Raw genomic sequence first — 21664 nt, forward strand, 5'->3', positions numbered from 1 at the left:
ACGTCACACATTCGGGGCACTAGGTCAGTCTCCGCCATGTTGAGGGGCAAAGAAATGCATACTTACACCTGTGCTATTCACGGGAGCACGTCTTTTCGTAAACTGGACGTTTGGAGGATGAGACAGTTCACACCCAGCCTGGACATTTCAAACCCTGGGATAAAGGCGTTTCGGACCAGACTTAGCACACTGATATACAGAGTGGGGAAGCAAAATTTACAATGAATATTTAGTTGTTTTTTTGTCAGCAGGCACTACGTCAATTGTTTTGAAACCAAACATATATTGATGTCGTAATCATACCTAACACTATTATCCATACCTTTTCAGAAACTTTTGCCCATATGAGTAATCAGGAAAGCAAATGTCAAAGAGTGTGTGATTTGCTGAATGCACTCGTCACACCAAAGGAGATTTCAAAAATAGTTGGAGTGTCCATAAAGACTGTTTATAATGTAAAGAAGAGAATGACAATGAGCAAAACTATTACGAGAAAGTCTGGAAGATACTATTAAAGAAGAATGGGAGAAGTTGTCATCCGAATATTTGAGGAACACTTGCACAAGTTTCAGGAAGCGTGTGAAGGCAGTTATTGAGAACGAAGGAGGACACATAGAATAAAAACATTTTCTATTAGGTAAATTTTCTTGTGGCAAATAAATTCTCATGACTTTCAATAAACTAATTGGTCATACACTGTCTTTCAATCCCTGCCTCAAAATATTGTAAATTTTGCTTCCCCACCCTGTACACGTAAACACAAGAAATATGTAGATGTGTACAACAGAGAGATCGTTTGTCATTGTCAATCTTGGGAGGATTTCATGTGTCACTCTTAAGATCATTTGTATATTTCAAAATAAAATTAAAGTCTTTCGTCTAAACCAGTAATGACTTTTTTTTTTACTTTAGATTATTGTTAAGGTAATATCTTGTTCTAAACTCATTAATGTAAACATCATCTTATTAAGTGCATGATAGGTTTCTAACCAGTTCTTTATTCATAGCCAGGAAAAGCTTTGAGCCAACCAGACACACAAGGATTTGTTGTCTGGTATTATTTAATCCATCTGAATAATATTGTACACTCTGTTGATAATGCCACTTGTAGGGTTAGGGAATGTACGTGGTCAGATATAGGTTAGCAAATAAGCAGTAGGTGCTGTTTGACCCTCAGTATGGCGATTGAGGTGGGGTCCCGGGGGTGATGACATCAAGTGAATACCAACTATAGTTGAACTACAACCAAATGGAAAAACATGTCCCTGTTGTCTGTCTTTTATCAGAATCAGAAGCAGCTTTATTGGTCAAGTTTGTGCACAGAAACAAGGAATTTGACTCTAGCTTAACCTTCACTCTCATGTGTTTTAGAATAAGTATATATACAGTCGTGGAAAAAATTATTAGACCACCCTTGTTTTCTTCAGTTTCTTATTCATTTTAATGCCTGGTACAACTAAAGATACATTTGTTTGGACAACTATAACTATAATGACAAAAATAGCTTATAAGAGTTTAATTTCAGAGCCGATATCTAGCCATTTTCCATGTTTTCTTGACAATAACCAAAATCTCTTCAGTTCTTACATCAATAGCTATGGCTTTGTACTGACAAAAACAGTACTTTTAGGCATTCCATGTTTTCTTTTCTATCTGTTTTAGTCACATGATACACACAGGAGTTAATACTTGATTGCACAACCATTGCTTTTGATGACTTTTGATGGTCTAATAATTTTTTCCACAACTGTATATATGTAAAAAAAAAAGAAAAAAAAGAAAAAGAGTGCAAAAGTGTACAAAGAGCATGACACTACAGAGTAAACAGAATACTGTTACAAGTGTAAAAACCAATAGTGCATTATACGAGGACAATATGAAAAGACAATAGTACAGATAGTACAAAAATACATGAGGTGAATATCATCATGTAAATAACCCTTTTTTTTTTTTTTAAATTTTATCATTGCCATATCAAAATCTTCCCAAAAACAAAATGCTTGTCTCATCTGAAAGGAAATGTGCTCTAGTTTGTGAAAATACATTCATGCAGTATGGGTCCAAACCAGTTCATTTCATCAGCTCAGGTCTAAAGGCTCTCGTCTTCAGTAGGTTATTTTTGAGTGGCGTTATGTAAGCCATTCTTGATATTACAACCATGAAAAAGACCTCATACCTTGTACTGAAGTTTAGACCTGTGTGCCAAACTTATTGGCATCTTGTGAATTTTTAATTTCCTATGTCATCAGACTTTAACCTGGTGCATTTGCTGGATTTGAACAGGTTTGGCTTTAGGCTTTAAGTTTTGCATTTATTAAACATGTCTCCAGCTGCAGCCATTACAGCTATAACAGGAGAAGGTCTGTATGTTGTACCTCACATCCTTTGCTTATCTCTTCCTCATTCCCCTAATCTCTTCTCCCTCATAGTGGCGACATCCTCAGCCTCGGTTCCTCAGGGTCCCGGCTTGGGCCCAATCCCCATGTCCCAGTTTGGCACAATCTCCCGCCAGATCTCCCGTCACAACTCTTCCACCACTTCGTCGGCCTCCATGGTGTCAGCCACCGGCACATACCGCCGCGCACCCTCCGTCTCCTCCCAGCAGCCCCACATCAATGGGGGTCCAGGTTACCAACAAAACTCAGGTAACTCATTTGTCTTGTGTCCTTTACTGTTTACTAAATGGTTGCTCTTCAGAACTGGAGTGGAATCAGTAAGCTACAGTTTGGCCCTTTAAAATCAACAAAATATAAATAGTCAGTGTAATTGCCAATGTACTACACTATTTATAAGCAGTACTTGTGGGTGTAGTGGATGTACATGAGTTATCATTCCAGAGGACAATAAAAATAAATGATGAACCATAATAACAGGGATTAAGGTTGTCAAAATTTGCCACCTCAATGTGACAGTGTTACCATTTCTGATTGAGTTATGACACTGTCACATCAGTGAGCTGCTGGAGGCTTGTTTTTCAGAAGGCACAGTCAAACAAAAGCCTTCTCAGGGCAACAAAACACACGAACAGCTGCTCAACAAGGGGAAACCCAGGACATATGTAGATTTCCTGACAGAAGAGGAGAATTTATTTTGGCAGGCATCACTCGGAGCCATTCTCCTCTAATGGCTCCTCTCTCTAAGGACGGCCGTCTTGCTCGGCACAGACAGAGGAGGTTTTATTGTCTGGGAGGAGAAAGACAATAAAACAAAGCTGCACATCTGCATCAGCAAGGGATTCAAACTGGGACATCATATGATCTCTGTGAAGTTTACTCATTGAATTTTAATATTAGCAATGGCTACGTCTCAGTTTGCGGTTGACTGTAGGAGAAGTTTTACAGCAGAGAATGATAGCTCCGCTCTGCCACATAAGGGAGCTCACTGATCTCCCCTGAAGTCACAGGGTGGAGCTGTAGATAGATGTGCCTGCTGAGGAGAAATAAGACATTACTGCCTAGAGAGATTCAAGGCTTCTCTCCGTGACAGGTGATTTATGAGTCATACCTGGCCCGTATGTGTGTGACATCACGCCTTTCACTGAGGAAAGCTGCGTCTATTTGTTTTTGCATTTATCGCCTTTTCGGCTTTTTTTCAAAACATTTTATGAGCTAAAGCAGTCAGAACTGATACAGTGCCGCAGCTTTTCTTGTACCTTGTTCTTTCTTTTCTTTTTTTTTTTTTTTTTTTTTGGATAAAGCAGTTCTGTGCTACTTGTTTCCTACACCCAAGCTGCTGAACTGTCATCTTGCTTGTGTTTTTGTTTTTGTGTTACTCTCTCACAAAGCTATTGCTGGCTCCAGCCTTTTTGTTTGGACTTAAAACAGATGCTGATGAGTTAGATTTCCAGAGAGAGATGAGATAAATGTGTCTTAAGCCCAGCAAGAAAAGTGCCGTACAAAAGAACACTGAGCAGAAATGTGTAAATGATTTGCTCGGCAGTGCTTCCTGGTCTATTCTGCTCTTGCTCACAAGCATTTTTTTTTTCTCTTTTCTCTTTTTCTACATCTGTCATTGTGATGTCCTTTTTTCTTTCTTTGCCTGTCTGTCATATATATCCTTCGCTTTCTTTTTTTCCCCTTTCCACTTTCTCTGTGCTGCTTTGTCTGCCTGTCTGTTGCCACTCCAGTGTCTGTGGCCCCGCCTCCTCCTCCCATGGTCCAGCTGACCCCACAGATCCCTCTGACCGGCTTTGTGGCCAGAATGCAGGAGAGCAGTGAGTAATCTACACAATCACGCACAGTCATACCTGTGGAAATCCTTATTATTTAGTGATTTGATTATTGACTATTTATTGACACTGAATGCTCGGATAACATGACCAGGCAGAACAATTTACAGCAGTGCTTGTGAATGTTGATACTGAAAGAACAATACACAGACTAGACCCACCAAAACAAAAGTTGAAAAACCTAAATGAAATGTACAGAAATTTACAATAAAAAAGTCAAAATAAGAGCATATGATAATTGAAAAGACAGTCGAATTAAAGAAAAACTATAGCCTGGAACTGTCTCTACTGTATTTATAGTTTGTTTGTTTGTTTGTTTGTTTATTTCAAATATAACATTAAAATGCAAATGAAGTCATACATTGTTTTCACGTAAATGTTTTTGTTTTTTGTTTTCTTATCATGTTTCATTTATAAGGACTAAGTGGGATTAATTTGTTTTGTTGCATATTTGAGATAAACTAAAATAAACTAAAAAACCAAACAACAAAAGGATTTATATAAAAAGAAAGGAAAGCATTTGAAAAGGAGTGGGATGAAGTTTAACTTAGGATCTCCTGCCCCCATACCCCATCCTGCTAACTACCCAAAATTCCTACATCAAATCCCATAAGTAACTCAAAAATCCTACACATATCAGACTAAATTCTGACTGAGCACAAAACACAAAAATGCTGTACATATTAAGGATAGACTCTGTCCATTTTGCAGCAGCATTTCACTTCAAAATAAACTCTGTCCCTTTCGTAGCAGTAATAGTGCACATATCAAAAACAAAAATATACTCTGTCCATTTCATAACAATAATACACATGGTAAAAAACAAAAATAAACTGTCCCTTTCGTAGCAGTAAGTGTGCATGTCAAAAACAAAAATATACTTTATCCATTTCACAACAATAATACACATATTAAAAAAAACAAAATAAACTCTGTCCCTTTCTTAGCAGTAATAGTGCACATATCAAAAACAAAAATATACTTTGTCCATTTCACAACAATATTACACATATTAAAAAACAAGAATAAAGTCTGTCCCTTTCGTAGCAGTAAGCGTGCATGTCAAAAACAAAAATATACTTTGTCCATTTCACAACAATAATACACATATTAAAAAAAACAAAAATAAACTCTGTCCCTTTCTTAGCAGTAATAGTGCACATATCAAAAACAAAAATATACTTTGTCCATTTCACAACAATATTACACATATTAAAAAACAAAAATAAAGTCTGTCCCTTTCGTAGCAGTAATAGTGCACATATCAAAAACAAAAATATGCTCTGTCCATTTCATGACAATAATACACATTAAAAAACAAAAGTAAACTCTGTCCTTTTCATGACATTAATACACATGTCATGAACAAACATAAACAATCCATTTCATAACAGTAATGCACAAAAATAAAATCAAGTAAATGTCCTTCTCTCTTACTCCAACATAATCTTGCATCAGCAGTTCCTTTTCTACAGTACTGTAAATTACCATCTGTCTTAAAATAGATTTACCTAGACAGATGAAACTGTTTTAAATATACCTCCAATCCTTCTGGCTCACACACCAAACGCAGATGCACCCTTGTGTACTCTGATGAGGTTTCACTGCTCCGAAATGTCTCAGCATCCACACACACACTGCCACACACTTCCCATCGGCGCTGTGGCTTGCTATACTCAGCACACTTTTCTTGCACCGTGCGGAGGGGGGGGCACACCCTCAGATGTCTGTCTGTTGCCATGGTGATGGATCACAGAAAGCTTGCGTCCTACTCTCTGTCCAGTGAGGAGAAGAAATGTGACCTGATGCTGTGTCCTGATTCTGCTACGAGACTGTCTGGAGAAATGTGGCTGTCCAACCGTAATGGAGGCTACTCACACAGGGTATCAGTCACGCAGCCCAGTACAAACAAATACTACAAACACAGGTGTACGTCTTGTTCTCCTTATATGACCAAAAGTTGCGTGCGCTGCTTTATTTTAATTATTTGAGCTGAGCACAATTATTTTTGCATAATTGACCGTGCACCTGTATAAAATTAGCTTAACAAAACGGACAGAAATGTCATATTTCCATCACTGCTATCACGGTATGAGATCAGACTTTTAATGACATTTCGTTAATGCACCTAACCTTTACTGGTGCATATCATTGTTAGTAATTTCTTTATGTATTTCAGCTTTCTAATTTATTTATGTCAGATCTGCCTTATGCGGTTTTAATCTACAAAGCCTAAAGAGCAAACAGAATTAGCATTAGCAGCTGTTCTGATTCATTAGTTGTGTGTATGGATAAACTATTCTACTATTCTAGTGGCATAAAAAACAAAATGACAAATTGTTAATTGCAGTGCATTTACAATGGTGTTTAACCCATAAAACCTAAAGATCCACTGTCGACCAAAAGCATCTACTGATCTAAACATTCGATCCACTAATCCTATGAATACATGTAAATAATTGGTGTAAAATGCAGTTTGTCGTCTTTTCATGGTCATCAGATATGACCCATTTGGACGTTCAGAGCCTTCTTAGTGAACGTGGAAACACCATCATCCTCTACAACATTAATTCACCAATAAAACCTATGGAGTTGGATCAATGACAATAGATGGACACACTTGGTTTATGTTCAATTAATGTCACTTTTCATTTTTTTCTGTTTTGATATAATAACCTTTGACTTTACTCTGAGCTTCTATGAACATCTACATGATCAGTCAATTAAACATAGGAAAATGGATTATTTTCACTGGAAAAAATGCACAATACAGAGGATAATATTATGATAAATGGTGATAAATCTCTTAGGAAAGGTTAAATAGAGAGACAAATTCATTTGGGAACTGACACAAAAGTCACACTGTGTCCTTATGGGTTAAAGCAGTGGTTCTCAACCTTTTTTGGCTCATGACCCCATTTTAACATCACAAATTTCTGGCGACCCTAGGCATTTAAAACAAGACTTTTTTTTTCTTTTTGCTAAAATTAATTTGTTTTTAATCATGTAATAGTTTGCTATACTATGTTGCAAATAAATGTTAATTTTAGATGACATTTAGGCTACATGATGCATATTATTATGGACGGAGGCAGAAAAGCCAGGTGTAGATTACTGCACAAAGTGAGAATTTTAGTTTCCTTGGGTCAGGGTATGTACAGCCAGTCCAGCTTGCATTTACAAGGCTGACAATTAATACTGAACAAACAAGAACTCAAACTATGAATTGTGAAAGAGCTGCAGCATCTGAAACCGACCACAATGAACATTTGACAGAAAAACAGAACCACAGTGCTTCAATTTCAGCTTCACAGTTTGTCATGTTTTTTATGTATTGGGATTGTCTCTCTCAACTCACCATATATTTTTTATTTGTAAGTTGTTGTTTTTTTGCTTTTGTTTTTTATCAATTACTAGACATTTCACGTGACCCCATTTGAATTCCAGGTGACCCCACGTGGGGTCCCAACCCTAAAGTTGAAAAACACTGGGTTAACTGTAGCTATTCTTAGACTTGATGTTCTTGTCGAATTAACCACAAGACATACGCTTTACATTTCCTGCAAGAGCTAAGCAGCAAGTATTAGTATGTAAATGGAAGAACTAGTTAGAATGAGCAGCAATGGCCACCAAGACTGAACAAATAATGAAAAGAGCATCACTTCACACAAGAGTCTGAAAACCGTTTACAGTATCCCAAAGGGTTTGCTTGAGCAGAAACAATGAGCCAGCTTTAAAAAGCACTGCCCCCCTCCCACTGTCCCACTACCACTTTAAAGAGAACTATTCCCAAACCAATGCAAGTGTCAGTGTTTTTATATGAAAACACTCTATTGTCACAGAGACTTAAAAGGAATGCTTGATCCTTTGCGAAATACACCACATACTTAAACTCTGACTAAACGTTAATGTATGCCGAGTTTACACAAACCTCTAAGGACATAATGGATCGGACTAATAAAATCCAAGACAGCTGTTGTTAAAAACCGAAGCTCTTTCAGCTCCTAATGCTTGAACCGCTTTAAAGTCTGTCGTTAAAGCAGCGACAGAAAAGGAGTGTCAGCAGACTAGAGCTATAGAGATGCATAACATTATATCCTCTAGTGTATTATTATCATTTCTTGAATTTAACAACAGACTTAAATATAGATAGATAAGAGACACAATTTAGCTTTTTTTTTCTTTCTTTCTTTTCCCTTCTTATGTTCATCCATTCCTTGCTTGTATACATATACATAGAGGCAAGGCTCATATGGACAAAAGTGTACAGGGACAGGACGAGACAAGACAGTGGGACAAAACAGATGTAAGACAAGACAGTGGGACGAACCAGCTAAGTGGTTGCTGTTAAAAACATAACAAAACATGTGAAAGACATGACAACAAGTAAGACGAGACAAAAACAGATACTAATTATATATTCATCCTTGTAAGGTTGGTGTGTGTGTGTGTGTGTGTGTGTGTGTGTGTGAGGAAAAAAGAAAGAAAAGACAAAGGAGTTGGTAACAACAATAAATGATAATAAAACAGGGGGGGGGACCCAATCTATTATCATTAACAACAGTGGTAATATTAGTGATGATATTAGCATAAATCATATTGAACCAGAATTCATAGTAACACTAATAATAACAACCAGATAAAGGGTGTTGGTAGAAACTGCTAATAATGTTATGGTTGTACAAGGGGTGCCTCTTACAGAGACAAAATGGTCATTGGTTTTCAGGCAAATTGCTGAGTAAAGACAAAAAGAAAAGCAAAGGAATAAATAAATAAATGGGGGGAGTAGGAAATCAATAAATAAAAAAAAATAAAAACAAATAACAATAATAATAATAACAAGAATAATAATAATGTAATTTAGCTTTAATCATTCAAGGCTGCAGAGAGTTTTTCCAAGAGGACGTAAGGCTTAACACAAACAAATGTGTCTGAAGGAACCATGACAACGTATCAGGGCCAAGTGAAGCCTTTATCAGTTATTTTTAATCACAGATCACCCATTTACTCCTTTGTATTTGTACATGTAGAGCCAATTATGTTCCTTTTATGCTGGACCTTTACAGCATCCATTGTTGGTTTTCTTTAAAGTGGACTCCAGGGAATATTCAGGGAGCGTATTCAGTGTGTAGGCTAAAACATCCGCTGCTAATTATTCAAGGGAAATTAATTCACCCTTTTGAGCAGAGGCCACAGAAACACGGACATTCTTAACGTCTCTTAAGGCACAAGTAAAATGACTTCCTGTGAAAAGCAAAATGTGATAAATTGGCTCTTTAACAACTTTTTTTTTCTCAGTTTTTGTGAGTTGAGAAACTGAATAGTACTACAAATGCCAGAGTTGCTGGAGAAAGACCCGAAGCTGCCCTCTAGTGAGCAATACACTACACGTGTAATGCAAAGAAAAAAAATCAATGCAAAGGTTTTCAAAGTGAAACTAATCCTATAAGTTTCTGTTTGTTTAGATAATGATTATTATCTATTTGAACAATTAATCTGGTAGTATGTATGCCATGGCAAACTCAGATTGAATTATATGGAACTTCTTTGCTCTATTTACTGATAAAAACAGAAAAGAAAATGTAAATGTATTGAATTTTTCTAATCGAAAATCCGTCCAAACATTTCTGAAAGAGATTTGGAAAATGGCTGCGGGACAACAAGCCTAGTTTCTGTTGTCTCATCTTTAATTCTGCTTTTCTCATTTGATTCCTATCTGTGTTCTCCTTCAGTAACAGACAGCCCAGCTCCTCCTCCTCCTCCCCCACCAGAGGACATGGCTGTGTTTGAGGAGCCCTCCCCCCCGCCTCCTCCCCCACCTGTGGATTACGAGGAAGAGGAGGCAGCGGTGGTTCATTACAGCGATCCCTACGCTGACGGAGACCCCCACTGGGCTCCCAAAGCTTATTTAGAGAAAGGTTTGTGCTTGCTCTGTCAGACACAGCATAATTTATACTAGATGAATTTTGATGAAGAAATCTGAGCCTTTAATGTCTCTCGGCTGTTCAGGTATAGTCACAGTAAAAACATGGCCATCGTCGGGCCAAGTTAAATGCCTTTGGGCTGTTTCTCGTTTTACTGACTCTATGAAAGAAAGGCAAAGAGATTACAGGCTTTTTATATTCATCACTGCCTCTGATTTCTTTAAAAAGATGTAGCTCATCCCTAAACTGAAGTAAACTCTGGCGTCTTCTATTGCACTTCTTGTTTTAAAAAATCAGAGCTGCATTTAATGATTATGTTAAAGCCATAATGCAAATTAAGTGGAAAATGATTTAAATTTGTTAAGTACAATGTTTAATTTTAATGTTTGAAAGAAATAACTGTTACCTAGTTTGTAATGATAATGTTGTTTAGTATTGCTTAATTATGAACATCTGTATTCCATTATTCTGTTAAAACAGTAAACTGCATCAGCCAATAGGGGGTCAGAGTGCAACAATCTTTGACCGTGACTACTTGGCCCTCATTGATTTCTTGTAATGGATGAAAGATTCTTTGTTTTTTGTAATGTTATTCTTGTAATGTGAATCATTTTCTTTAGTAAATAGTTCAAACTTTCAAACAAGTCTTGTATCAATGACTTCAGCTCAAGAACTGGACACAAAACTGCACGTACAGATTATGTTAATTATTGTTTAATCTGTTTTTTTTTCCCAATCTGTTACTTGCTTGTGTAAGATGTCAGAAAAGGTGATAAATGTCAATTAGTCAATGACATCCTTAAATATCTTGTTTTTTCTACAATGACACCAGAAAATGTTGACATTTAAGAAGCAGGATTCAGAAAATATTATCGTTTCTTTTGCAAATGTCAAACCAAATAATTATCAGTGTAATTGTTTATTAATTTTGTAATTGGCCACTAAGTGTTCAGTAGTTGCATCTCTAAAAGTGTTGTTGTCTCTCCTCAGTTGTGGCCATCTATGACTACACCAAGGACAAAGAGGATGAGCTGTCCTTCATGGAAGGAGCCATTATCTACATAATCAAGAAGAACGATGACGGCTGGTTCGAGGGCGTCTGTAACGGTGTCACTGGACTCTTCCCAGGAAACTACGTGGAGTCGATCATGCACTATGCTGACTAAAAAAACAAAACAAAACACACACACAAACAAAAAGGCACTGCATTTTTGAACTGATATAAAACCGTGAAGATGTACAGATGTATGCAGTGCAACAATAGCAGTTTATACAGCTCCTATTCTGAATGAAGTGCCATGGTGAAGTCTTAGGAGTTTACAAGTGGTTTTATTTTGTTTGTTTCGGGGGGTGGGGTGGGGGGGGGACATGCACGGTTTTGTTGTGGTCCAAAAAAAAAAGTGTCGCACAAAGACTGAGGTTGCTGAAGCTTTGGAAGGTCGGGTCTGTTAGTTTACACTGTGGATGTCAGGGAGGAGGAAAATGTCTTATTCCCCAAGATTATCACATCTGTCTTAGTTAGTAACAGCACATTTTGCCAAAAGAGAAATTACACCGCCATGTGCCATGCAGGTTTCTCCTGCCATCTAAAACATGTATGCCAGGTTAATTCTGTGGTCAGTGCCCCTGACCAAGGCATTGGCGTGGATCTGGAGGTCTTCTCTGGGCGTCTTTGATGGTAACCCACTGCTCCTGGTGTGTACTAGGATGGGTTTAATGCAGAGGTTGAATTTATCTAAGAGGACTAAGTGAACTTAATATTTTATGAATCAATCAGTGAATCAATCATACAAGTTTTATGCAGATTAATGCAGTTCAAAGGGTTCAACAGATGACTGATGAGCCAATGATAAGAACACTGTAATAGAGTGAGGTAAAAAAATAGAGCTAAATAACAAATAGTAAAAGAATGAAAAGACCAAATCCACAAAGAAGAGACTGCGCTGCATTTGAATTCTTCTGTATGTTAAGGACCGATTTACAGAAGTGTTTGTGCTAATGATCATGGCACAAACATCCATAAAGTTCTCCATCTGAGTGCAATTTGCCCTTGTTTTTGCTTTGGAGTTTCTACTTTTTCTGGCATTTCTCCACATTTCAGCACAAAGAACAGTGAAATCTGCAGAAACTCAAACAGCCCTTAAATTGCGGGTCTTTAATGAGCAGACTGGCCTCCCCACAGTTACAAACTAACTTTAAAGATTTTTTTCTCTGACTTTGCTTTGTGGTATTTAGCATCTATAACACAATCTATTGAAGTGGCCACCAAAACAGGCTCCAGCTACAGATCTGAAATGTTTCCGATTGTCAGAGTCTTAAAATGATGTTGTATGTCACAGAATATGTCTGTGAATTTGCAGAAACATTAGTATTGATGTTCTGTTTGACGTCGTGGTGTCTCCGAACTCCAAAAGAGGCTGTGCTGATTTACACACATCATAGATCGGTCATGATCTTATAGCCAGTTTCATGTGCTCTGCCACTTCACTCTGGTCAAAGTGTTTTTAATATTAATGTAACTTAAACTCAGCGATAACAGGGGGACCGTCCAGATCCCTCCAATATGTGACTGAAGATTTTGCACTTGATTTCATTAAACATTCATTCAATATCATTAAAACTTTATAAACTCAAAGATTTAAAGAAATGCAGATACAGTGAGTCAGAGGTGAGTTTGGCTGGAGTTCATGGCACATTTCTGCAGGTATTAATTGTATCCGATGAACTGTATGTGGTAATTTGCACTGTTTTTTTTGCGAATTAGATGGTTTTTGCTACAAAGCTCATGGAAAAGGACAGATTTTGCTGCTGAATATTCACATCCATGCAAAAGTCACAGGTCCAACATGATATTTATCGCCTTAGGAGTGCAGTTTATAGTGAATTCTGCCCCTTATGGGTACTTTGTGAATTACACCCCGTCATTTCACCTCATTTGCAGTGGCTATCGGCTCCTAAAAACATGCAGTCCTTTTGTAGATCTGGCCTTTTAGACATATACAACCAAGCAAATAAAATAGAAAAATAAAAAAATAGAAAAAGTAAAATCAGCAAATGCAAAGAATTAAAATGACATGTTGTGTAGTTATAATTACAGATGCTTCAACCGTTCATTTCCAGTGTAAACCAGCAGACCGACCATATTAAAAAAAAGACCAACTCTCCCCTCTTTACAAAAACATCCGACATACTGTACCTTATAAAAAAACAAAACAAAAGAACAAACATCATCAAGTGCATTAGGACACGACTGAATGTTCGATGCCGTCGATGTCCAAATCACAAGATGTTAAAGAGGCGGAAAAAAAGGCAACTTTGAGTTGTGTAATTTACTATGCTCTGTTTCAGTTGGGATGGTGATGGTGTGAGAGGGATGATAAAGGGTGGAGTGTGTAAAGAATGCATTACAAAAAAAAGACAAAACTTTCTTGTTTCTGGTGGAGTTTCCTTCTGTTCTCTAACTTGTATATAATCTGTAACGTGAGAAGCTGCCAGTACAGTACATTTGTCAGTTCGTGTGTCACCTGTGAGTTTCCATCGGCGTCAGTGGGAAGTGAGGTGGTGCCGCGATTAGATGGGTTACATTTGGTTTATTTGTACTTGAATATTAATTTCATTCACTCACAGTGCCATTTCAACCTTATCTAGGTCGTGTATAAATGTGTTTGTTTGGGGTTTTTTTTGTTGTTGTTATTATCACATTGTCATTATATTTTATAATGCTGTCCAGCTACTGTAGCAGAGCCGAGACGTGAAGCAGAGGAAGGACTAACTGTTTTATGCTTTCAGATCATTTTCCATTGTGTTGGAATAGCTGCACTGATTAGTTTTAAACGACTGTGATTATCTTATTTTTCTTTTTTTTTTTTATGTCAAGAGCTGAATCTGTGTATCCACAACTAACATTTACACTTATCGCCTGTTCTTTCAGTGGTTGCTGGTGTGGTGCTTTACATTGGTGCTCAATAACCATAATCACCAACCCAAACAACCTCAAGAGTAAATACGCTCTACATAGAAATGTAACTGAACATATTAGCCGGTTTATTTTCTTTGGTCGGATTCGATTGTAATCTTCTCCAGTCAGTTTTGCAACGTAGTGAATGTAGGTGTACAGGTAGGATCAGTTTTCGTCTCTTTACAGTCACAGATTTCTATGAATGGCACCTGTGAACCGCAGTGAAGGAATGAATTTGCAATCCTGAGGTAATATGAATAATGCTGATATGAAGTCTTTTTTTTTTTCTTAATTTTACAACTACATGCAAAAAAAAAAAAGCCTGCTCTTAAAAACTAGTACTTATCAGTTTCATAAACAAACATAGTCATGAGTACTTTGGAAATAATGGGCATTGAACACATATTCTGCAAAGGAGCAAAATGGAATGAATTCTTTGACCAGAAATAACTGTTTTCAGGTTTCCACAGTATCCATATCATCAGTATCCATTCAGCCTTTTTTGCATGAAAGTATTGAAATGTCATTACAGTGAATGATTTGCCACAACATCCCATTCTTGATTGTATTTTGTCCATCATGAGGTCATTTTTGTGAGAACTTTTTCTACCTAACGTATTTCTAGCTTTGCATTCGACGTGTTTTTATGTCTACATGTGTCTGATACTGCTGAGGAAGGTTCGATAGCAGTCGTCTGTAAAGGAATTTATTTATACTTTTTCATGGAGAAATCACGAGACAACCACTGACGTGCAGAACCTTGTAATGTTTGCCACTTAACGTCTAGCATTTCAGGGCATCACAGGTCAAGACGCCTTTCGTTGATGTGTGTTTTCTTAATGACGAAACAAAAAAAACAAAAAACACGTAACTTAAATGTTATCGGGAACAGAAATCAGTATCTGTCTTCTCCTCTCAGTTTGTACATAGGATGTGTTCATTGAAATTTATGTACAGTCTTTTTGTAATAAACAGCTCATTGAAACAAAACTGTGTATTTTTTTTGGACATAAATGGTAATTAATAAATGTAGGAATCCACAGATATCTTAGAAATGTCAATATACAGTAAAAAATTATTAGACCGCCCTTGTTTTTTTCAATTTCTTGTTCATTTTAATGCCTGGTACAACTAAAGGTACATTTGTTTGGACAAATATGATGATAACAACAAAAAGAGCTCATAAGAGTTTAATTTCAGAGCTGATATCTAGCCATTTTCATGTTTTTCTTGATAATAACCCAAATCATTAAAGTTCTTACATCAATATCTATGGCATTGTACTGACAAAAACAGTGCTTTTAGTCATTCCATGTTTTCTTTTCTGTCTGTTTTAGTCACATGATACACACAGGAGTTAGTACTTGATTGCATAATCATTGTTTTTGATGACTTTTGATGGTCTAATAATGTTTTCCATGACTATTTGTCCAAAACTAAATAAATATCATTACACATATAAAAATAAATACATCTTTCATAAGGCTTGTAATACTACTATTATCTGTTTATACCAGGGATATTCAATGTAATTGTCTAAAATACACTGAAACACTCTTACAAATGTAACTAAATCATTAAAAACAAAAAATACTTCATTTATCATCACATACAGTCAGGTCCATAAATATTTGGACAGTGCCACAGATTTTCTAATTTTGCGCCTGTACGCCAACACAGTGAACCTGAAATGAAGCAGTCAATATGTGATTAAAGTGTGGACTTAAGCTTTAATACATTCTAAAGAGAATAGAATAGAAGGCTAAATCAAAGGTAAAAGGATAAATCAGCATGTAGATGTTTTTTCTAACTAATTGAATAAGGCTCTGCTTTAAACTTCTGACTTCAAACTCAGAATTCTGACTTTTTTCTCATAATAATAACAACACTGGGTTACAAAAAAATGTTTTTTGCAAGTTGTCTAGGTTTTACCAACTGAATTAGGACCATTTTGCACTGCTAAATCCAAAAATGACATCTGTTTTTCTCAATCAGGTCAGGTTTTTTTTGCTAATTTGATTTTGAAAAATTTGGTCTTCTCACAAAATTGATTACATTTTTGTGACTTTATCAGTTGATTTTTTATATAGTTCTCACCCAAAATAGGTTTTAAGAGAAAAAAAATCATTTAATCACTTGATTCCTGTTAGGTACAATGGTGTATTCACTGCAGATGTAGCAGAATACGTCAGGCTTATTTTTGCAAGATCTTCTAGTCGAAGCCATTTCATTCACCTATAATATTAAAAAAACACAGTCATAAATTGGCAAAAGTAAAATCTTCAGAACTCGTTTATTGCAAGAAATATGAAAGAATTTTGTATCATATGATGTGAAAATGCCCATAAATGTAAGCAAAAATATTAAAAAGCCAATATGTAGCATAGTTCAGAAAGTTGACCTGATTGAGCAAAATGAATGTGATTTTTGGATTCAGCACACCAAAATTATCCTAAATCAGCTCAAAAAACTTAAACAATAAATTTGTTGTTGACCAGTGTAATAATAATAATAATAATAATAATAATAATAATATATCGGACCTTAATTTTATTTTTTTTCCCAGTGGCCCTAATCCTGTTTCATATGATCCAAGGTGTAAAATGAAAGGTTCATCTGTTCAATAGAGATAACAGATGTAATACTGGCTGAAGTTCACCCTGATCATCAGAGGAAAAGCCAAGGACACGTCTCAAAGTTAAACGTGTCCAGGAGGAGGAGGAGGAGGGATGAAGTCAGGCGGAAGCTCATCTGGATAGTCTTCAACAAGTGTGGTCGGAGGCGGAGCCAGGCTCACCTGAGGGGCGTGGCCGTTGGGTCTGTCTGTAACCACAGTGTTATTTTTAGGCAGGTAAAACTCATGGTCTTTGTTTTAAGATCCATCTGTTGTGCAGGTTTTTTTTAAACTGTGGTTTAAATATAGCAGCGTGTACCTGTTCTGGCAGCAGAGCAGAGGGTTTGTAGAGTCAAAGATCTTTTCACTGCAGCCTTGTAGTTCGAGTACAGAGCAGTCCCATACTAAACACACAGACACAAGTAAATATAGATTAGATTACATTACATTACGTTAAATTAGAGGACATTTCATTAAATTACATTAGATTAGATTCAATTAGATTAGATTACATTCAATTATATTATATTATATTATACAGGGTGGGGAAGCAAAATTTACAACATTTTGAGGCAGGGATTGAAAGACAGTGTATGACCAATTAGTTTATTGAAAGTCATGAGAATTTATTTGCCACAAGAAAATTTACATCATAGAAAATGTTTTTATTCTATGTGTCCTCCTTCTTTCTCAATAACTGCCTTCACACGCTTCCTGAAACTTGCGCAAGTGTTCCTCAAATATTCGGGTGGCAACTTCTCCCATTCTTCTTTAATAGTATCTTCCAGACTTTCTCGTAATAGTTTTGCTCATAGTCATTCTCTTCTTTCCATTATAAACAGTCTTTATGGACACTCCAACTATTTTTGAAATCTCCTTTGGTGTGACGAGTGCATTCAGCAAATCACACACTCTTTGACGTTTGCTTTCCTGATTACTCATATGGGCAAAAGTTTCTGAAAAGGTATGGATAATAGTGTTAGGTATGATTATGACATCAATATATGTTTGGTTTTAAAATAATGGATGCAGTGCCTGCTGAGAAAAAACAACTAAATGTTCATTGTAAATTTTGCTTCCCCACCCTGTATTATATTATGTTTAGTGGTGGGCAGCGATTAAATTTTTTAATCACAATTAATCGCATGGCTTTCTGTGATTAATCGCATAGTTGTTGGGGGGGGGGGGGGGAACGCATCAACAGCATGTATTGCCTTTCAGTGATATTCCAGACTGGAAGTACTCCGGTGATAAAAATAATTGCACGTCAGTGCTTCCAAACAACTGTGTCCTCCCCCCCCCCCCCCCCCCACCATCTGAAGACATTTAAAATGAAAATGTCCATGTAAAAAAACACTACTTTTACACATGTTTATGTCCCCACCAGTGTATTTACAGTTGTGAGTGACTGACAGGAGTCTTAAGCCCACTAATCAGTACTAATACTAATAAGCCCATTAATATGTGATGTTCAGTTGTTCAAAGCAAGCAAAAGGGGCCCTGAAGTGGTCAGAATAAGTTGCACTAACGTATGTTTTGTCCTTTCCGTGTTACCGTAGTTAGTTCGGACATAGAACTAACAGACATGTTTCTTTCACTCTGTTTGTATGGCCCCAAAAACGTTTGCCTGTGAGTATTTTATGTTCAGTTGTTGTAAGAATGAATAGTATCAAATATCTCTGATGTGAACCTTTGTTGCTGAATAAAAAGACGTTGTAAATCTTTAATTAACCTGTAAATGCTAATCGTTAGCGTGTCTATGGATTTTCCCATTCAAGTTAGCATTGAGATAAAATGACTGCTAATACAACATTCACATCGTAAATGAGTAAAGGTTAGTTCAAAGGCTGACATATTAGACCTAAACACAACCAGTGAATTTACATAAACTTAGCATGAGCCTGCATAAAGAATTAGCAACCCATCTCCGACTGCTTGCATAAACAAATTAGCTTAAACATCAGCATTACTTGTAAAGTTCGCCGGTTTTCTCCTCTCAGCTGCACATACACACAGCACCGGTGTGTGGACCGGCAAAATAAAAGCATGAGTTTCAAAATAAGAGTCCGTATGTATAAATCAACTAAGACTTGCTTGAAAGGCAGAACAATAATAAAACGGCGTTAACGTGAGATAAAAAAAATTGTCGGCGTTATTTAATGAATGCGTTAACGCGGTAATAATGCGTTAACTTGCCCACCCCTAATTATATTATATTATATTATATTATATTAGATTAGATTAGATTAGATTAGATTAGATTTGATTAGATTAGGGTTATTATATCAAAAACAGAGAAAACTGTCTGGTATTTACAACCTGTTGACGGTTTTCAAAGAAGACGCAAATATAAGACTTAGACTTGAAAATGCTGCACAAAGCGGTTTTAGTTCTCGACTATTTTAACCTATAAAGACCCAGTGTTACGTTTGTGTCAGTTCCCAAATTAATTTTTCCTCTATATTTAACTTTTCTTAAGTGATTTATCACCATTTATTACAATATTATTCTCTGTATTTTGCATTTTTTTCAGTCAGAATCAGGTATTTTCTTATATTTAATTCACTGATCATGTGATTCTCATAAAAACTCAGATTAAAGTTGAGAGTTATTATATCAAAAACATAGAAAACTGTAGAAAAAGTGACTTTTTCAGTAAAATCTATCATTAACTGAACATAAACCAAGTGTCTCCATCCACTGTCATTGATCCAACTCCATGGGTTTTACTGGTGAATCAATGTTGTAGAAGATGACGGTGTTTCCATGGTAACTACGGAGCCTCTGAATGTTCAAATGGGTCATATCTGATGACCATGAAAAGATGAATAACTGTATTTTACACCAATTATTTAAATGTATTGATAGGATTAGTGAATCAACAGGTATTAAACAGTTTAGATCGGTAGATGGTTTTGGTTGTTGGTGGGTGTTTGGGTCTTTATTTGTCAAGTGGGACTAATTTGCTTTGAATTCTGGGTAAATTTAGACAGTTTTTTTTTTTTTTCATATTAAAGAGTGGTGATCATCATGCTACTATTTCAAGCAAATCACTCCAGGAGAAAACATATACTCAACTATACCAGTGTTTTAATGGCAAAGTTCAGGTGCATCTGAAGAAAATAAAGCTACTTATTACATGGATAATTGGACTAGTTTGACCTTTGACCTAATAATTAAATCAGTTTCCTTATGACTGTGTGTTACTGTACATTCAACACTCATTTCTCTAGATTAGATTACAACTTTTGCAAACACAGATTACAACTTTTTGCAAACTTTTGATTGCAAACACAGTCGTCTCAGCAAAGGTAAGAAAACCTAGTCCGTGAAATGATGACGTTTGGTTTCTTTTCCCACATTTGCACTAAAGCATCTTAAAGTGTATGTTTACATGGAAAGATATGATCCAAAAATAAATGTCAGTGTTATTTTATATCACACAAGAAACAATCCTTAACTCTCTCATCTGATCTTTGATGCACAGCTGTGTTTATCACTTTACCCTTCAAAATGGCCACAACTACCCAGAATGCAATAGTGTTTTTGCAAGTGTGACGAATCAGTCTTTGCACAGTTTACCCTACCTCAGAGAAATAACAATGGATTCTCTTTAATTCGTTAAAGGTAAAAGAAAATATGTTTTATATTTTTTATATATCTAAATATATATCTGTGTTTTAAATATGCATTCATTGCATAGTTTGTGTTTTTTGTTTGAGAAATAGTTAAAGGACTCTTTTTCAGTCATAATTTGTCTGCAAGCTCATTCTGTTAAAACAAATCGTGAGAAAATCGTATCAAATCATGAATTGAGTGTATCCTTACATCCCTACCGCACATATATTTCTCAGTCTCTGTATTAAGATACAATCTGGATACATGTGAAGTATGTACAGCAGTAAAAACAAGTTTCAGGGACAAAAACAGCTTCCATAAACCAAGGATATAGTATTTAGTGTGACCTCCTTTTGCACTGAACATATTTTTAACCCTTTTGTTCAGACAATATGAGATTTATTGCATACATTTTCTGATGTTTTATATCAGTTTAATTCAACACATCAGATGTTTTTAACTGTTTGTGCTGCTTCTTGCCATGGGGTCAGAGGTCAAACTTAAGCTTTAGAACCAATTTACTTCAGTTTTGTGTGCGTCTTTTAAGGCTGGGCATATATTTTCTGTATTTTCTTGTTGTCCTGTAAAAATCCTGCAAAAATGCATGTGTGGTTATTATAACTTTACTAAACCAGCAAACCTAAAGTTGGCCTTGGACTTTGGGACAGCACTGTACATGATTCCCACAGGATGGCGACAATACAGATACATGATCTAATAGAACATGGTGCATTTCTAGAGATTAACCCTTTCATGCATTAATTATGCATGTGTTTTTATTCCTCTTTAGGCATTAAAAAAAAACCCAATGTGATGGAAAATTTTTTAATGAACCTGTTTTTCACAGAGTTACAAAAATGTCCACTCAGCTGGACACCATGTGTTTAATTTTTTGAAGCAAAGAAACACGTATTTAAAACGCAACATCAGAAAGTGATCTACTGTGTGAAAACTATAAACTATGAAATAAGAACATTTTTAATGCAGCTAATCTTATGTTTTCTCACATATTAACATACTCTAATACTAGTTATTACTCACTTCATGGAGATAATATGCAAAAAAAAAGAAAGAAAAGCATTTTGTGTAAAAAACAAAAAAACAACAACTATTAATTACAGTCTAATAACAATTAGCAATTGATTTACACTCTAACATGTTACTGCAGATCAGGTTCATTAAGAACAGGAAAGTTACAGTAATGGTATGAATGTCAGTTTAATGGATGATGCATAAGAGTCCACTGTGTTGGCTGATATGGAACTAAAACAATAAAATCCATGAATATACAAGAGAACAGCTGGAGAAGAACTGTCCACTGG

The 21664-nt window shown here is 36.1% G+C and overlaps 2 protein-coding genes across 6 annotated transcripts in view; one reads left to right on the forward strand and one right to left on the reverse strand.

Moving 5' to 3' along the window:
* The window catches only part of LOC115436791 (abl interactor 1-like), a 42871-nt gene extending 27895 nt beyond the window's left edge, over positions 1-14976 (forward strand). For 2 of the 4 annotated variants that reach the window (XM_030159723.1, XM_030159724.1), the window contains 4 exons: positions 2430-2645; positions 4127-4213; positions 9961-10146; positions 11143-14976. In XM_030159723.1, the coding sequence (XP_030015583.1) occupies positions 2430-2645; positions 4127-4213; positions 9961-10146; positions 11143-11318 (665 nt within the window). In that variant the 3' untranslated portion in view covers positions 11319-14976. The remainder of the gene's footprint in view (positions 1-2429; positions 2646-4126; positions 4214-9960; positions 10147-11142) is intronic. The other 2 variants (XM_030159726.1, XM_030159725.1) reach the window with 1 other exon arrangement.
* A 1603-nt stretch (positions 14977-16579) lies between these two features.
* Positions 16580-21664, reverse strand: part of LOC115437814 (amyloid beta A4 precursor protein-binding family B member 1-interacting protein-like) — a 53596-nt gene continuing 48511 nt past the window's right edge. For both annotated transcript variants that reach the window (XM_030161165.1, XM_030161164.1), the window contains exons 12-13: positions 17044-17128; positions 16580-16933 (exon numbers count right to left, since the gene is read on the reverse strand). In XM_030161165.1, the coding sequence (XP_030017025.1) occupies positions 16809-16933; positions 17044-17128 (210 nt within the window). In that variant the 3' untranslated portion in view covers positions 16580-16808. The remainder of the gene's footprint in view (positions 16934-17043; positions 17129-21664) is intronic.

This window comes from Sphaeramia orbicularis, chromosome 17 (genome assembly GCF_902148855.1).
Source record: "Sphaeramia orbicularis chromosome 17, fSphaOr1.1, whole genome shotgun sequence".
Classification (NCBI taxonomy): domain Eukaryota; kingdom Metazoa; phylum Chordata; class Actinopteri; order Kurtiformes; family Apogonidae; genus Sphaeramia; species Sphaeramia orbicularis.